Source organism: Xenia sp. Carnegie-2017, unplaced genomic scaffold (genome assembly GCF_021976095.1).
Source record: "Xenia sp. Carnegie-2017 unplaced genomic scaffold, XeniaSp_v1 HiC_scaffold_23, whole genome shotgun sequence".
Lineage (NCBI taxonomy): Eukaryota > Metazoa > Cnidaria > Anthozoa > Malacalcyonacea > Xeniidae > Xenia > Xenia sp. Carnegie-2017.
Window position 1 is genome coordinate 15343162 of NW_025813486.1, and position 13881 is coordinate 15357042.

A 13881-nucleotide genomic window follows, 5' to 3' on the forward strand; every position below is an offset into this window, starting at 1 on the left:
TGCATCCATCCATCTCTTTCTCGGTACTCACCTCTTTGCGGACTCCATCAACATTCATATGCAACGTTCTACGAATTTCGCGCACTTCTTCCCTCCCCCACATGCCCAAACCACCTCAAACGCTGGCGCCTTACCCACCTCGACACTCAACACCAACTCTCTTTCTAATCTTCACTTCGAATCCTATCCATCAACGTTACACCACACATCATCCTAAGCATTCTCCTTTCCGTCGACGCCAATCTTTCAGGTCCTCTGCTTTCGGCGCCCAACACTCTGCTCCTCCCAAAACACTTCTAACACATGCCGATATAATTCTCCCTTCTGCTTCAACGAAGTCGACTTTCCGCACAACATTCCCGACAACTCTAAAACTCCACCACTGCTTGAACTCTGTTTCACCGCTTGTCGCACCCTCCACCATCATTTAGCACATCGCCCAGATATTAAACTCCGATACACCTTCCAAACTCACGTCACCCAGTTCAAACCGTTCAATCGCGACTCGCCCACCACTTCGACACGTCCCGCACTCAAAATCAGTTACTTTTGTCAATGCACCACGGACACCTGAACATCTTCCATGAACCCACTTACCGCATTTCCACACATTATCAATTCACCCTACTCTTTTCCCACACACCACATGGCCATTTATCGCTGTCCTTCACCTCCACCTGCCTCGAGCATCTCATGCCCTTCGTCTTTGCCTCATTCACTTTCAGTCCCTTGACTTCTATTGCCGTTTCCATTCTCGGTACCATTCCATGACTTTCTGCTTCACTGCCACCAAGACAATGTCATCTGCATACAACAAACACCAGCATCCTTCTTTCTCTTCCTCTCTCTACACATCCATCAAGCAAACAGTAACGGCGACAAGACTGAACCTTGATGAACACCAACTTTACCTCAAAACACCAGATCTAACACCTTCCTCCGTAACCACCGCCTCTACACCTTCATAAGTCTCCATAACTGCCCGAACCATATTCTGTCACACCTTTCTTACGCAGCGTACTCGATCACCTTCTCGGAACTCTATCAAACGCCTTCTCCAAATCTACAAACACCATATACAATTCTCTGTCCTTCTCCAAAATTCTCCCGCAGCTGCCTCAACACAAACACGCATCCGTCGTTCCTCTCCCCGGTATGAATCCATACTGCTCTTCCCCATCCGAACAACTTCCTCAACCTTCTTTCAAACACTTCTATTTATCTTCACCGCATCCGAAGCGATATCCCTTTGCTTTTGTACAGCGGACCACTAGACTTTCTCCATGTACTCGGCATCTTTGAGCCCCTCAAAACCTCGTTCGCTTACATACAACCTCTCACGCATAGTTCATTGTCCAACATTTTCGCTCCACTTCACTCGGTCCCGCTTTTCCATCTTGGCAGAGCCGCCGCCACCTCATCAACAGTCACTATTTCACGGCCCCAAACTTCATCCGCTTCAACTTCTCCATTCCATTCATTCTTTCATATTCATCAAACGGTGCCCTCCACACTTCTAACCTGTCTTTCAATAACACCTTCAACCCCATCGGTTCTGCACGCTGGGAGCACCAATATCGTTCCTCTCCTTTCTTGTTGTTCTTTAATTGTTCAACGTTCGTCCATTCCCAGAAGTTTTCTGATGTCTTCGCTTTAGCCACCTCCTTTCGCGCCTTTTTCTTGAACCGATAATCGATCCTACTTCAGTCCGCGACTTTCTCCACCTTTAATGCCAATCTTTCGCGAATCACTTCTGCTGACTGTTGATCCCACCACCATGCCTGTTCTTCTTCACACCGCTTCTTTACAACATACCTTTCTCTGCTGCCACCTTCTTCCAAGCACGTCCATCGCTCTCCACCGTTCACCTCAACATTCATGTCGCAATTTCGTCGGTAACACTGCTTCCTTCATCTGATCAATCCATAGCCAGCCTGCCTTTACCCTCAACCTTTCTCCTTCTTCACTTTCCTGATCCAGTCCATGACCAGCAGCTTGTGCTGGTCCATTCTCCTGCAATCACTTTTGCATCCTTATTTCCTCTCTTCTTCATTCACCAGTATATAATCCACCACCGTCCTACTGTCACCAGATCATACGTCACAAGCTTGTTTTTCCTTTATAAACCACGTATTCACTACCACCATCCCACAACTCGCTGCTAACTCCAATATCGCCTCGCCTTCAGCATTCATATCAACTCCAAAACCTCCATAGTATCCTTTACGCTTCCCACATGACCGTTCCAATCACCAAGCATCACATCGCCTCAATGTCTGTCTCACTGCATACACGCTGTCGTAGAACTTTTCTTTCTCCTGCACTTCGTCCAACCTGGCATACACCACAACGAAACTCACAACTTCGGCCTCAATAACTACATCAACTCTCAGGACTCTGTCCGAAACTCTCACACTGCTACAACCGACTTCGCCCAATCCTCTCTTATCGCAAAGCCAACACCATTCGTGCCACTTCCGTTTCCCTTCCAAAACCACTTAAATCTCGCTCCATTATCTTCACCCTTTATGACTCTCGTACCTTCACCTTTAAACCTTACCTCCTGTAACCCACACACATCAACTTTCCTTCTCTTCAACATGTCCGCCACTTCTGCACTCCTTCCCTTCATTGTCCCAACGTTCACTGTGCCTACCTGAAGGGTGACACTTCCACCAACATTCGATCCGAGATTCTTCTGCACCCCTGCCCACTGAAGGGCTGCCGGGACTGGGGCCATCTTCTTTTCCAAAGTTCATGAATTTTGTTGGAGCAAAAGTTTTACGGTAGGATGCCCTTCCTTACACCAACCCCTTTTAGTCGTCTTTTACGACACGCAGAGGATACGTTGGCGCAATTCTAAGCCGGCAACCACACGGCAAACATTCCCTATACCATCCCCAAGCTATATCTTTACGATCCCTATACTATCCCCAAGCTATATCTTTACGATCCCTATACCATCCTTAAGCTATATTTTTACAATCCCTATACCATCCCCAAGCTATATCTTTACATTCCCTATACCATCCCCAAGCTATATCTTTACATTCCTATACCATCCCCAAGCTATATCTTTACATTCCCTATACCATCCCCAAGCTATATCTTTACATACCCTATACCATCCCCAAGCTATATCTTTACATTCCCTATACCATCCCCAAGCTATATCTTTACATTCCTATACCATCCCCAAGCTATATCTTTACATTCCTATACCATCCCCAAGCTATATCTTTACATTCCCTATACCATCCCCAAGCTATATCTTTACATTCCCTATACCATCCCAAGCTATATCTTTACATTCCCTATACCATCCCCAAGCTATATCTTTACAATCCCTATAACATCCCCAAGTACCATCTCCATATCATCTTAAAAATCATTATGTAATTTGCAAATTACAAGTTGTTACTTTCAATTTTCCTCACGTTGCCACACATTTGTGCCCTTGTATTTTCTTCCTGATTTCAAATGATCAATTTGAAATACAAATTTCCCCCCTTGATTGTCATTGTTATCTGTTCAGCCAAAGGTTGTCACAGATATGAACGAAGCAGACTTTGCAAAGCAACTGGAAAAACTTGAACGTCAAAATGCTGAAGTTGATGGTGATGATGATAATCCTGATGATGAAAAGGACAAGATGAAGCATAAATGATTGTGGTTTGTTTTAAAACATTTTCAGAGAGAATGATAGATTGGCTGACAAGTGCTAATTTAATAACAAAGAAGTTAAACTTTAACCTCTATTGAAACACCATTCAGACATCAATTTTTTCTTGTGACTATTCAAAATAATATTTCACGCCCATGTTCAATGTGTTGTGTGAAAATTTTCATAGGTTTGCTTAGGTTAAAATGAAGTCTATAAGAGAAATTAAAATTGACATTAGTTTGAACCTCTATGATTGAGTATATCTTACTTGTGTATCCAATATTTAACTAAGTATAGCTAGTAGTGTACTGTGTTACACAGTGGAGTGTCTAGCCTCTAAAATCGGAAGAGTAATATTTATATATGAATACTATGATTGTAATAAAGTAAATGTTTTTGTTGTTGTCGACTGACGTTTCGACAACCTTAGCGGTAGTCATCTTCAGAGTCAAAATGACGTCAGTCAACAACAACAAAAACAGTCCGTCTCAAGACTATACTAACCTGGACAATCTACATCCACAAATATGTAATACTATGATTCATAGAAAACAATTGATTGCAAAGGAACTTAAAATATAACTGAGCAGAAGAACATGAACATTTCATACTCCCCTACATTGAACTATCTATGTTACTGACGGAGACAATTAGTGAGAATGTTATAGTGCTGAACTAGTTGAAGCTCTGAACACAAACATTACTTGATGTGGGATTTGAATAACATGAGTTTATTGTTTTATTCTTTCCATCTCCACGATGTTCGTACTGTGGAACAATGAAGTCAAAAAATCCTCACAATGATACCTCTCGAGCAACTTCCTAAGCTTCTTTTTTGTATACTCAAAGACTTATTATTATATTCCTACCAAATTACATTCAAGCCACGTCAATTATGTAAAACTCATACTGTCTTGAATTGTTTACGACCTTTTTTGACGTTTACAACAAGAATGAAAGAAAATCGGTCACAGATCACGGACTACACTCAATGGTGTCGCTACTTAGCAACGCAACAAATTTTACAAATTTTAAAATTTCAATGTAATATAGCAATAAAACTGCAGCTTTTTGGAGATGACAAGAAGTAAAACTGTATTAAGCATGTAAAACTCGTACTGTCTTGAATTTTTCACGACCTTCTGGAGGTGTCCAACAGGAATGAAAGAAAATCGGTTACAGATCACGGACTATAAATTCAACGGTGTCGCTTGTTAGCAACGCATTCTGATTGGTTAACCGGATAACGTAAATAACAGGATGGACAAAACTCACGCGGACTATAACGTCGAGGACAGAGACACAGAACGCACGGACTCAAGTGTATGGTATACTCAACGATTTAAAACAATTTTCAATTTCTATTTTTTCCTATATCCTGTTAACTTGATTTCCCGACAGAAGGTAAGTCTGACTTTTTTATTACATTTAGAACATTATGTTAAGAGACGACATTATGGTATACTCAACGATTTAAAACAATTTTCAATTTCTATTTTTTCCTATATGTATACTCAACGATATGTATGGTATACTCAACGATTTAAAACAATTTTCAATTTCTATTTTTTCCTATATCCTGTTAACTTGATTTCCCGACAGAAGGTAAGTCTGACTTTTTTATTACATTTAGAACATTATGTTAAGAGACGACATTATGTTAATACGTTACTTTTTACTCGAGCTGAATGTTTTGTCCTCATTTAGCTAAAGCTATTATATAAGATTTGATTTATTATTATTATACTTAGTGAATTTGTACAAAATTGCGGGATTTCCATTGCGTAGTACTAGTTTTGGCTTTTCTGACACCTTGACGCGGTTTATCAATTTCTTACCTTTCTTAAGGCGGTTTACCATTACGGTCGTTTACCCGCGCGCGTGAATACTGTTGCGAGGGCGGAGTGTATTATGTATTCAGTTTTACCCCTGCTGTTATAGCTATTGGATATAACAAACACTAGTAAAACAAGTAACCAGGACGAGCGGATAATTTTATATAAAACAAAATAAAACAAATTCCGAAAATAGACCTCCCGTTTTCTTGATATTCAAGATGATACAAGAGTTTTAAAACAAAAGATGGACATCATCTTGATTATCAAGAAAACGAGATGTCTGTTTTCGGAATTTGTTTTATTTTGTTTCATAATAACCAGTGGATAAAGCAAGGCGCTCACTCGGTCAGAACAATGTTTGATTATATATGCGCCATATTCGTGGATTAGAATAGTTGGCAAAACTGGGAAAACAATGCAACGACTTTATGGCATCACCAGTCAGAATCCCTCTTTCCTATACTTTTTACGCGATCGTGTATCAAATACTTTGGTTGTCTGTAAGATTAAAATCAAATTTTAAACATTATCGATTAACTTTAAAGTCTTGCATGGAAAAGTTTCGTGAATAAAGACTTTTTATCTTCATTTTATACCAGCATAGACATGGGTTGCAAGCTTAGCAAAAAATCCAACAACAAGAGAAGGTTGAAACATGGGGAACATGACGTAAGCAATGGTGAACAAATTGTTCACCATAATCTTGTAGAAGTGACGGCAGGAATAGAAAAGAGTGGAAGGGGTCATCCCATACAAGAGACTCTAATTGAAGAATTTGATTTTTTACCTCATGTCTTGGATTTGATAAGAGAACATGGATATTCCATGGAAGCGCTGGATGATTTTGTGTTGAATGTTCAGTCAACACAAGAAGAAGTTTAAATCAGAATGTATTAGTTGCCAACTTTCAGGTCCGTTTTTCAAACGTCGCATTTTACCTGAGCCGAATGCATTTAAAACAAAAGATAGCAAGGAATTTATCTAAGTTTAAATCTGCCTCAAGTATAGAACCATTCAATATATTATCGTAAAAATAACCATTCACTATATGTAGGATCGAGATGCATAGAGCTTAGGTTATGCTAATTATTATGCTAATTATTATGAAAAACAAAAAGGGACCCGTATAAAAGCATGGTTTTTGGGGTCTTTTGAGATTGAGCACAATTCATGTATAGTGGTGTATTTTTATACATGGATGTTTATATTTAGTGGCCAAATTACGAGGTAACGATGATTACGGCTCTAGGCCTCCTTGTCGGTTATGTTAATATCTATATTCTGTCGTTTAGAACCGTACGTTTGACGCATTGCATTGAAATAAAGACTTATCTGTATACCGGTCGTCGTTTTAATAGTAGTTTATGTACGAGTATCTTGCTGGTCACATAAGCCTGGAATTGTTGAAGCTTATATAGTTCTCGTAATTGTTGTTTAATCGATCAGCAATGACTCAGAAACGAAAGGGTCAAGGTAAAAAGTCGAAAATTAAAGGCTTATCAAAACGCGTACTTCAGCCGTCTGGCGAACAGTTAAGTCCTCCAGGTCAAGTGAGTCGAGCTAAATCTGGAGAGAATTCGCTTAACAATACGAATCAAGACATGATTGAATCCGCTGAAGATGACGGTAGCGAGCGAGCTGAAAGCGGACCGAACGTCGTCGTACAAAACAAGCAAGTTGTCGTTTCTGACGAGGCTTCGACGAGTTTGGGTTCGCCGGAGCGAGTAGCAGACGAACAGGAACAGGAGCTTGAACTTGGTCTAAGTCAGGTCGCTTCATTTTTGAAGGATAATTCGGTTTTATCGCCTCTTGCTCCTGTATTCCAGTCCAATTCTAATATCGGTAAACAAGCAGCTTCTCACGTGAACGTCACGCGGACTGCTCGTGCGTGGGAAAAGCCGACGCAAACAACAAATTTTGAAGACAACGGGGCTGGAGTAACGAGCGCGCTTGATTCAAAATGGGCAGAACGGTTTCGTGAACTTGAAGAATTGGAAATTAATAGAAGAGAAGAGCTGAACAAGCAGATGAGGGAGGCAAGGCTTAAACTAGAGAAAGAAATGCATCAGGCGAGAATTGAGCATGAGATGGCTATGAAGAAACGGGAAATACAACGACGTCGAGATGAGCTTCGGAAGCTTGAAGAAGAAGTTTTTGGTAATGATATTGAACATCAACTGTCGGACAGGGAAAGTAGTAGTAACGCTCGTGAACCAGATAAAAACCCAGTCCAGCAACCTTCAACTCCAATCGACAGAAGCAGTTTAAGTCAGCGCTTGGCGATACCTCCTACCGGAAATGGTGTACCCCAAGAAAGTATAATAACCAGTGGAACTGGATGTCAAACTCAGCAAAGCTTGCAACGAGACAATTCGTCGCAGTTACAATATCTATTAGAGAAGCAGCAGATTACGATGGACGAAGTAGTGAAGGGATTAAGAATGCCTCAAAGGGAATACATGAGTTTTGATGGCGAACCTCGCAACTTTCCGTTGTTCATGAAGAATTTTGAAGTGAATGTCGAGAGTAAAGAAAGTAATGATGCAGATCGACTGAATTACCTTATTCAGTATTGTAAAGGAACAGCAAGACAAGCGATAGAGCATTGCATCATTATGCCTCCGGATCAAGGATACAAGCGTGCTAAGGAAATCCTGAGAAAAAACTTTGGTCGAAATCACATCGTAACCCAAGCATTCCTTGAGAAAGTCTTGAATGGACCGCCAATTAGAGTAAACGAAGCCGAGAAATTGTCGCAGCTAGCAAGAGATATGGAAACGTGTCTCCTTGGTTCTATTCAGTTAGGAAATCGGGCAAGTATCAATTCGATGGACACTCTGGGAAGGGTAGTTAGCCGCCTTCCAATGCATCTCAAGTCAAAATGGGCTGATAAAGCAAGCCATATGTACGACAATCACATCACACCAGATTTCTCTCATTTAACTGAATTCATACAATCCCGCGCAGCCGTGGCTAGTACGTACTTTGGTCAAATGATTACCTCGAAAAATGAAACCCGAAAGGATGGAACTGACAGATTGAAGAAGAAATCCTTCTTGTTTAGTGGGAATAGCACAAACTTAGCAACTCACAGCCAGAGAATATTTGACAGTAGTGAATCAAAGGGAAGAAATTTATCCTGCGTACTATGCAAAGGCACACACCATCTTGAACGCTGTCACAAGTTCAGGGCTCAAAATCTTCAGCAACGACAAGACCTAGTAAAGACGCACAAAGTTTGTCATGCTTGCTTGAGCCCAGGACATTTCGTGAAAGACTGCAGAGGTGCCCGCATATGCGGTGTTGAAGGTTGTCAGAGAAGGCACCATCCTTTGTTACACTCATCCGAAATAAAGGCTAAGGATTCTAAATCAAGTGAAAGGAGTAATCCAAATCCTGAACCATCTGAAAGCGACAGCCAATCCAAAGCACTCCCAACGTCTGGAGTTGGCGCGACAAATTCATCATATAGCAGTTGTCGTATAGGTTTGCAAGTTATTCCAGTTAAGGTCAGCGCACCCTATGGTAGTCGTGTGATAGAAACTTATGCGTTCTTAGACAGTGGCTCCAACACAACCATGTGCTTAACCAGTTTAGCTGAAGATCTTGGAGCCGATTGCTCACCCATCGAATTCACGTTAGCGACTGTTTCAGGCAGCCACAAAAGTAAGGGTCAACAGTTATCTCTCGATGTGGTTGGAGTATCCACGGGCAAAGGTGTCAGACTAGATAAAGTTTGGACGACCAACACTCTTCCTGTTGCTCTAGAAAGTATTCCCACGAACACTGATGTAAAGGGTGGTCTCACCTTAAAGGCGTTAATCTAACCGATTTAGTGGATAAGAAAGTCACTATCCTTATTGGAAGTGACGTTCCCGAAGCTCTTTGCCCCCTTGAAGTGCGTTCTGGGAAAAGAAATCAACCCTACGCAATACGGACAATCCTCGGTTGGACGGTGATGGGACCTCTGAAGGAAAACCTTATCAAGAAGCTCAGATGAACTTCATTCATGTTGATCAAGCTCTTGGGTGTATGGAAAGGGAAGATGGTATGAGTTCCATTCGTCAGCAATTGCAAAATCTCTACAATTCAGAGTTTAGCGAGTCGGCTGCTGACGTTAAAGAATGTCTGTCGGTCGAGGATCGTCGCGCAAAGGCAATAATGGATAGAACTGTCAAGCTAGAAAATCATCAATATGAAATTGGTCTTCCTTGGAAATACGATGACCCCTCCTCCCGTACAATAAGTCTATGGCTGAAAGGAGACTTGCTTATTTGAAGAAACGACTTGAGAGGGACCCCATACTTCACGCAAATTATAAGGCAACGATGAAGGAATACATCTCAAAAGGGCACGCTAAAGTAGTTCAAGTGGATAAACAAAATACACAGGACGAGTCACTCAAAAAACTGGTTTGGTATCTGCCTCATCACCCTGTGACACACCCGCAAAAACCAGAAAAGACAAGAATCGTTTTTGACTGTGCTGCGAAGTTCCACAACGCATCCCTAAATAATCAGCTTCTTCAAGGACCAGATTATACCAATTCATTAGTTGGTGTATTGTTGCGGTTCAGGCAGGAAAAGATAGCGGTAATGGCAGATATTGAGAAGATGTTCCATCAGGTGAAGGTTAAGCCAGAAGACTGTAATGCACTGAGATTTCTATGGTGGCCAGAGGGAGATCTATCCAAAGAACCAGTAGAGCATCAAATGACTGTTCATTTATTCGAGCAACCTCTTCCCCAAGTTGTTGTTCTTACGCGTTAAAAAGAACAGCTTCAGATAATCGGGAAGAATTCAGCAAACAAGTTGTCGACACAGTTGATCGTAACTTTTATGTAGATGACTGTCTCAAGTCTTTACCAGAAAGGAAAGAAGCAATGAAGTTGGTAGACGAACTACCAGTTTTGCTGTCTCGCGGTGGATTCCATCTCACAAAGTGGGTGTCAAATGATCGAGAAGTCTTATCTCACGTACCTAACAAAGAAAGAGCGCCATGCGTCAGCCTTCAGTTGGAGAAGTTGCCGATGGAGAAAGCATTGGGCGTTCAGTGGAATACGGAAAGGGACACGTTGGGATTCCGGGAAGCAAATTGAAAGCAGAGTCAAGAAGAGGGATTCTATCGTTCATAGCTTCGGTCTACGATCCCCTTGGTCTAGTCGCTCCTGTCGTTTTACCAGCCAAACGCATAATGCAAAACCTGTGTCGAGTAAATCACGGCTGGGACGAAGATCTCCCAATCGAGACAAGCGAAATATGGCATGATTGGCAAAACGAATTCCATTCCCTTGTGAAATTAGAAATACCTCGATGCTATAAACCGCACGAATTTAACAAGACAAGGAATGCGGAACTCCACTATTTTGCTGACGCATCGACTGAAGGATATGGGTAGCAACGTACCTTCGGCTGGAAGATACCCAAGGAAGGATTCATTGTACCTTAGTTATGGGCAAATCAAGAGTTGCACCTCTTAAAACAGTCACGGTACCCAGATTGGAACTAACCGCTGCAACATTGGCCGTGAAGCTGAATAAACAAATTTGTGATGAGTTGGATCTGTCAATAAGTCAAATTGTTTTCTGGAGCGATTCAATGATAGTGCTGCGTTACATTAAGAGCGAGAACAAAAGGTTTCAAACCTTTGTAGCGAATCGATTACAAGTTATTCACGATGCTTCTACTCCGAATCAATGGAGACATGTGCCAACCAAGCTCAACCCAGCCGACCTTGCATCAAGAGGTATAAGTCTTGGTCGCGCAACAGGCCAAGACCAACGGGACTTGCAGTTTTGGTTGAACGGACCCGATTTCCTTTGGAAAGATCCCAAATTATGGCCAACGCAGCTAGATGACATACCAGACGTAGAAGACACAGATGTGGAAGTAAAGAAACCTAAAGCAAGAGTTGGTGCCGTCATCAACTCAAAGGATGCACCCTGATTCGCTAATACAACTTATCCATCGAACATCCGAATGGTACAGATTGCAGAAGTCGGTTGCATGGCTGCTAAGATTCAAACAGTACATCTTAAGCCGTTATCCAAACGGTCCAGGATTAGAAGTACAACGTGGTCCTCTAAAGGTAAAAGAGATTGAATCGGCAACCCAGGAAATAATTAAACTTACCCAACGAAGTTCATCTATCAACGAGAAAACTATGAGAGAGAGATACGCTAAACTATGTCCAGTCATCGCCGGAGGAATTGTGAGAGTTGGTGGACGTTTGGATAAATCATCGCTGCCGGAAGAATCTAAACATCCCGCAATTCTTGATTCCAGTCATCACGTTACAAAGCTCATTGTCCGGTATTACCATGCAAAGGAAGGTCACGCTGGAACCAGTCAAACTCTAGCAGCAATACGGCAACGCTTCTGGATAATAAAGGGACCTAGCACTGTGAAGAGTATAGTCAATAATTGTGTTCCGTGTCGTCGCCGAAACCAGTCTCCAGGGAAGCAGATAATGGCCCCACTGCCAAAAGCTCGTGTGAAATCTGGTGAGTACCCGTTTTCATCTGTGGGAGTCGATTATTTTGGACCTCTTAAAGTCAAATATAAAGAGGAACTGAAAAACGATATGGCTGTGTATTCACTTGCTTAGCCATAAGGGCCATACATTGAGATTGCACATGACCTATCGACAGATTCCTTCATTCAAGCCGTATGTAGGTTCGTCAGTCGACGCGGACCGCCGAATGAGTTGTTCAGTGACAACGGGACGAATTTTAGAGGAGCGGAATCTGAAGTTAAGCAAATGTTGCAAAATTGGAATCAAGCTAGAATATTAGATCGTCTAAGAGAAAAGGGAATTCAATGGCATTTCTCTGCTCCGAAAGCAAGCCATAGCGGGGGAGTTTGGGAGCGCATGATCAGAACAATCAGGAAGCAAATGCGTGTTATAATAGGAGACCGAGTTGTTGATGATGAAACACTCCTTACAGTAATGTGCGAAGTCGAGAAAATAGTGAATGATCGGCCTCTTGTACGGCAGTGTGATGACCCTCGAGATTTATCAACTCTTACACCAAACACTCTACTCCTGCGTTATCGAAACATAAGCACAAGTGCAAGTTCTTCACCTACGGCAAATAACCCCCGAGAAATATGGAAACGAGCGCAGAAGTTAGCTGACCAATTTTGGGCAAGGTGGTTAAAGGAATACCTGCCAAGTTTGCAAGAACGACAGAAATGGCTACACCCAAAACGAAACTTAATCAAAGGTGATGTCGTTTTGATGGTGATGGAAGATACTCCCAGAGGTGAATGGCCTCTAGCGATAGTTGAAGAAACATTTCCCGATAGCAACGGACATGTTCGGCAAGTAGAGATCCGCACGGCGAATCAAAGTCGTTATCGTCGAGATGTCAGGAAGTTGTGCCTATTGGAGACTGCGAAGTAAAGCGAGAAATTCTTCAGAAAACGAACGTTATTGTTGTTGTCACTTAACTGTTATTATTATTTTGTTTACGTTAAACGACGGTATCTATTGGTTTATGTTTGGTTATTCGACAAGATTGGTGGACACATTGTTTAAAACTTGCGCAAGTTAACATTGAAAACATTTGTATTGTAGCTCTCGATCCTTTTTGAATTATTGAACGACGTATAGTAGGTCGTTCGGGGCTGGTATGTAGGATCGAGATGCATAGAGCTTAGGTTATGCTAATTATTATGCTAATTATTATGAAAAACAAAAAGGGACCCGTATAAAAGCATGGTTTTTGGGGTCTTTTGAGATTGAGCACAATTCATGTATAGTGGTGTATTTTTGTACATGGATGTTTATATTTAGTGGCCAAATTACGAGGTAACGATGATTACGGCTCTAGGCCTTCTTGTCGGTTATGTTAATATCTATACTCTGTCGTTTAGAACCGTACGTTTGACGCATTGCATTGAAATAAAGACTTATCTGTATACCGGTCGTCGTTTTAATAGTAGTTTATGTACGAGTATCTTGCTGGTCACATAAGCCTGGAATTGTTGAAGCTTATACTATATAATAGTGTAAAATGCAAGCACTTGAAAACGCTTTCTGTTTCAAAAACGGAAATTTTCAAGGACATATTTGTTTACATCTTGCGTTACTAATTGACAATTAATTAATGTAGCCATTTTAATAACCTTACTTATGTAAAGATATATTTATTTTTCTATTTATGCCATTATTAACTTTGAATGAAATGATAATTTTCAATGTAATCATTCATCGTTTTCTCTCGAAGTGTTCCTAAGTAGTTGATTTCAAAACAAGCCAAATAATGATGGTAAATTCTGGTTACTGTTAAAAAACAGCAAGAAGATATTGTACACTGTCATACACATGCAGAATATTTGAATGGACTATTTAATTTATTTCTCTCTTGTTGAGTGT

General features: G+C 41.3%; 3 protein-coding genes across 3 annotated transcripts; all 3 read left to right on the top strand.

Annotated features, from left to right (window-relative positions):
- The first annotated feature begins 10952 nt into the window (after positions 1-10952).
- Positions 10953-11447, top strand: LOC124449217. Its single transcript, XM_047000159.1, has one exon. It carries the CDS (start codon positions 10953-10955, stop codon positions 11445-11447), a length of 495 nt encoding a protein of 164 aa, XP_046856115.1.
- A 217-nt stretch (positions 11448-11664) lies between these two features.
- LOC124449218 lies at positions 11665-12108 on the top strand. Its single transcript, XM_047000160.1, has one exon. It carries the CDS (start codon positions 11665-11667, stop codon positions 12106-12108), a length of 444 nt encoding a protein of 147 aa, XP_046856116.1.
- A 30-nt stretch (positions 12109-12138) lies between these two features.
- On the top strand, positions 12139-13424 carry LOC124448385. The gene is made up of 2 exons (XM_046999395.1): positions 12139-13314; positions 13380-13424. The coding sequence occupies exon 1, from the start codon at positions 12262-12264 to the stop codon at positions 12904-12906; it is 645 nt and encodes a 214-aa protein (XP_046855351.1). The 5' UTR covers positions 12139-12261; the 3' UTR covers positions 12907-13314; positions 13380-13424.
- Positions 13425-13881: the final 457 nt, after the last annotated feature.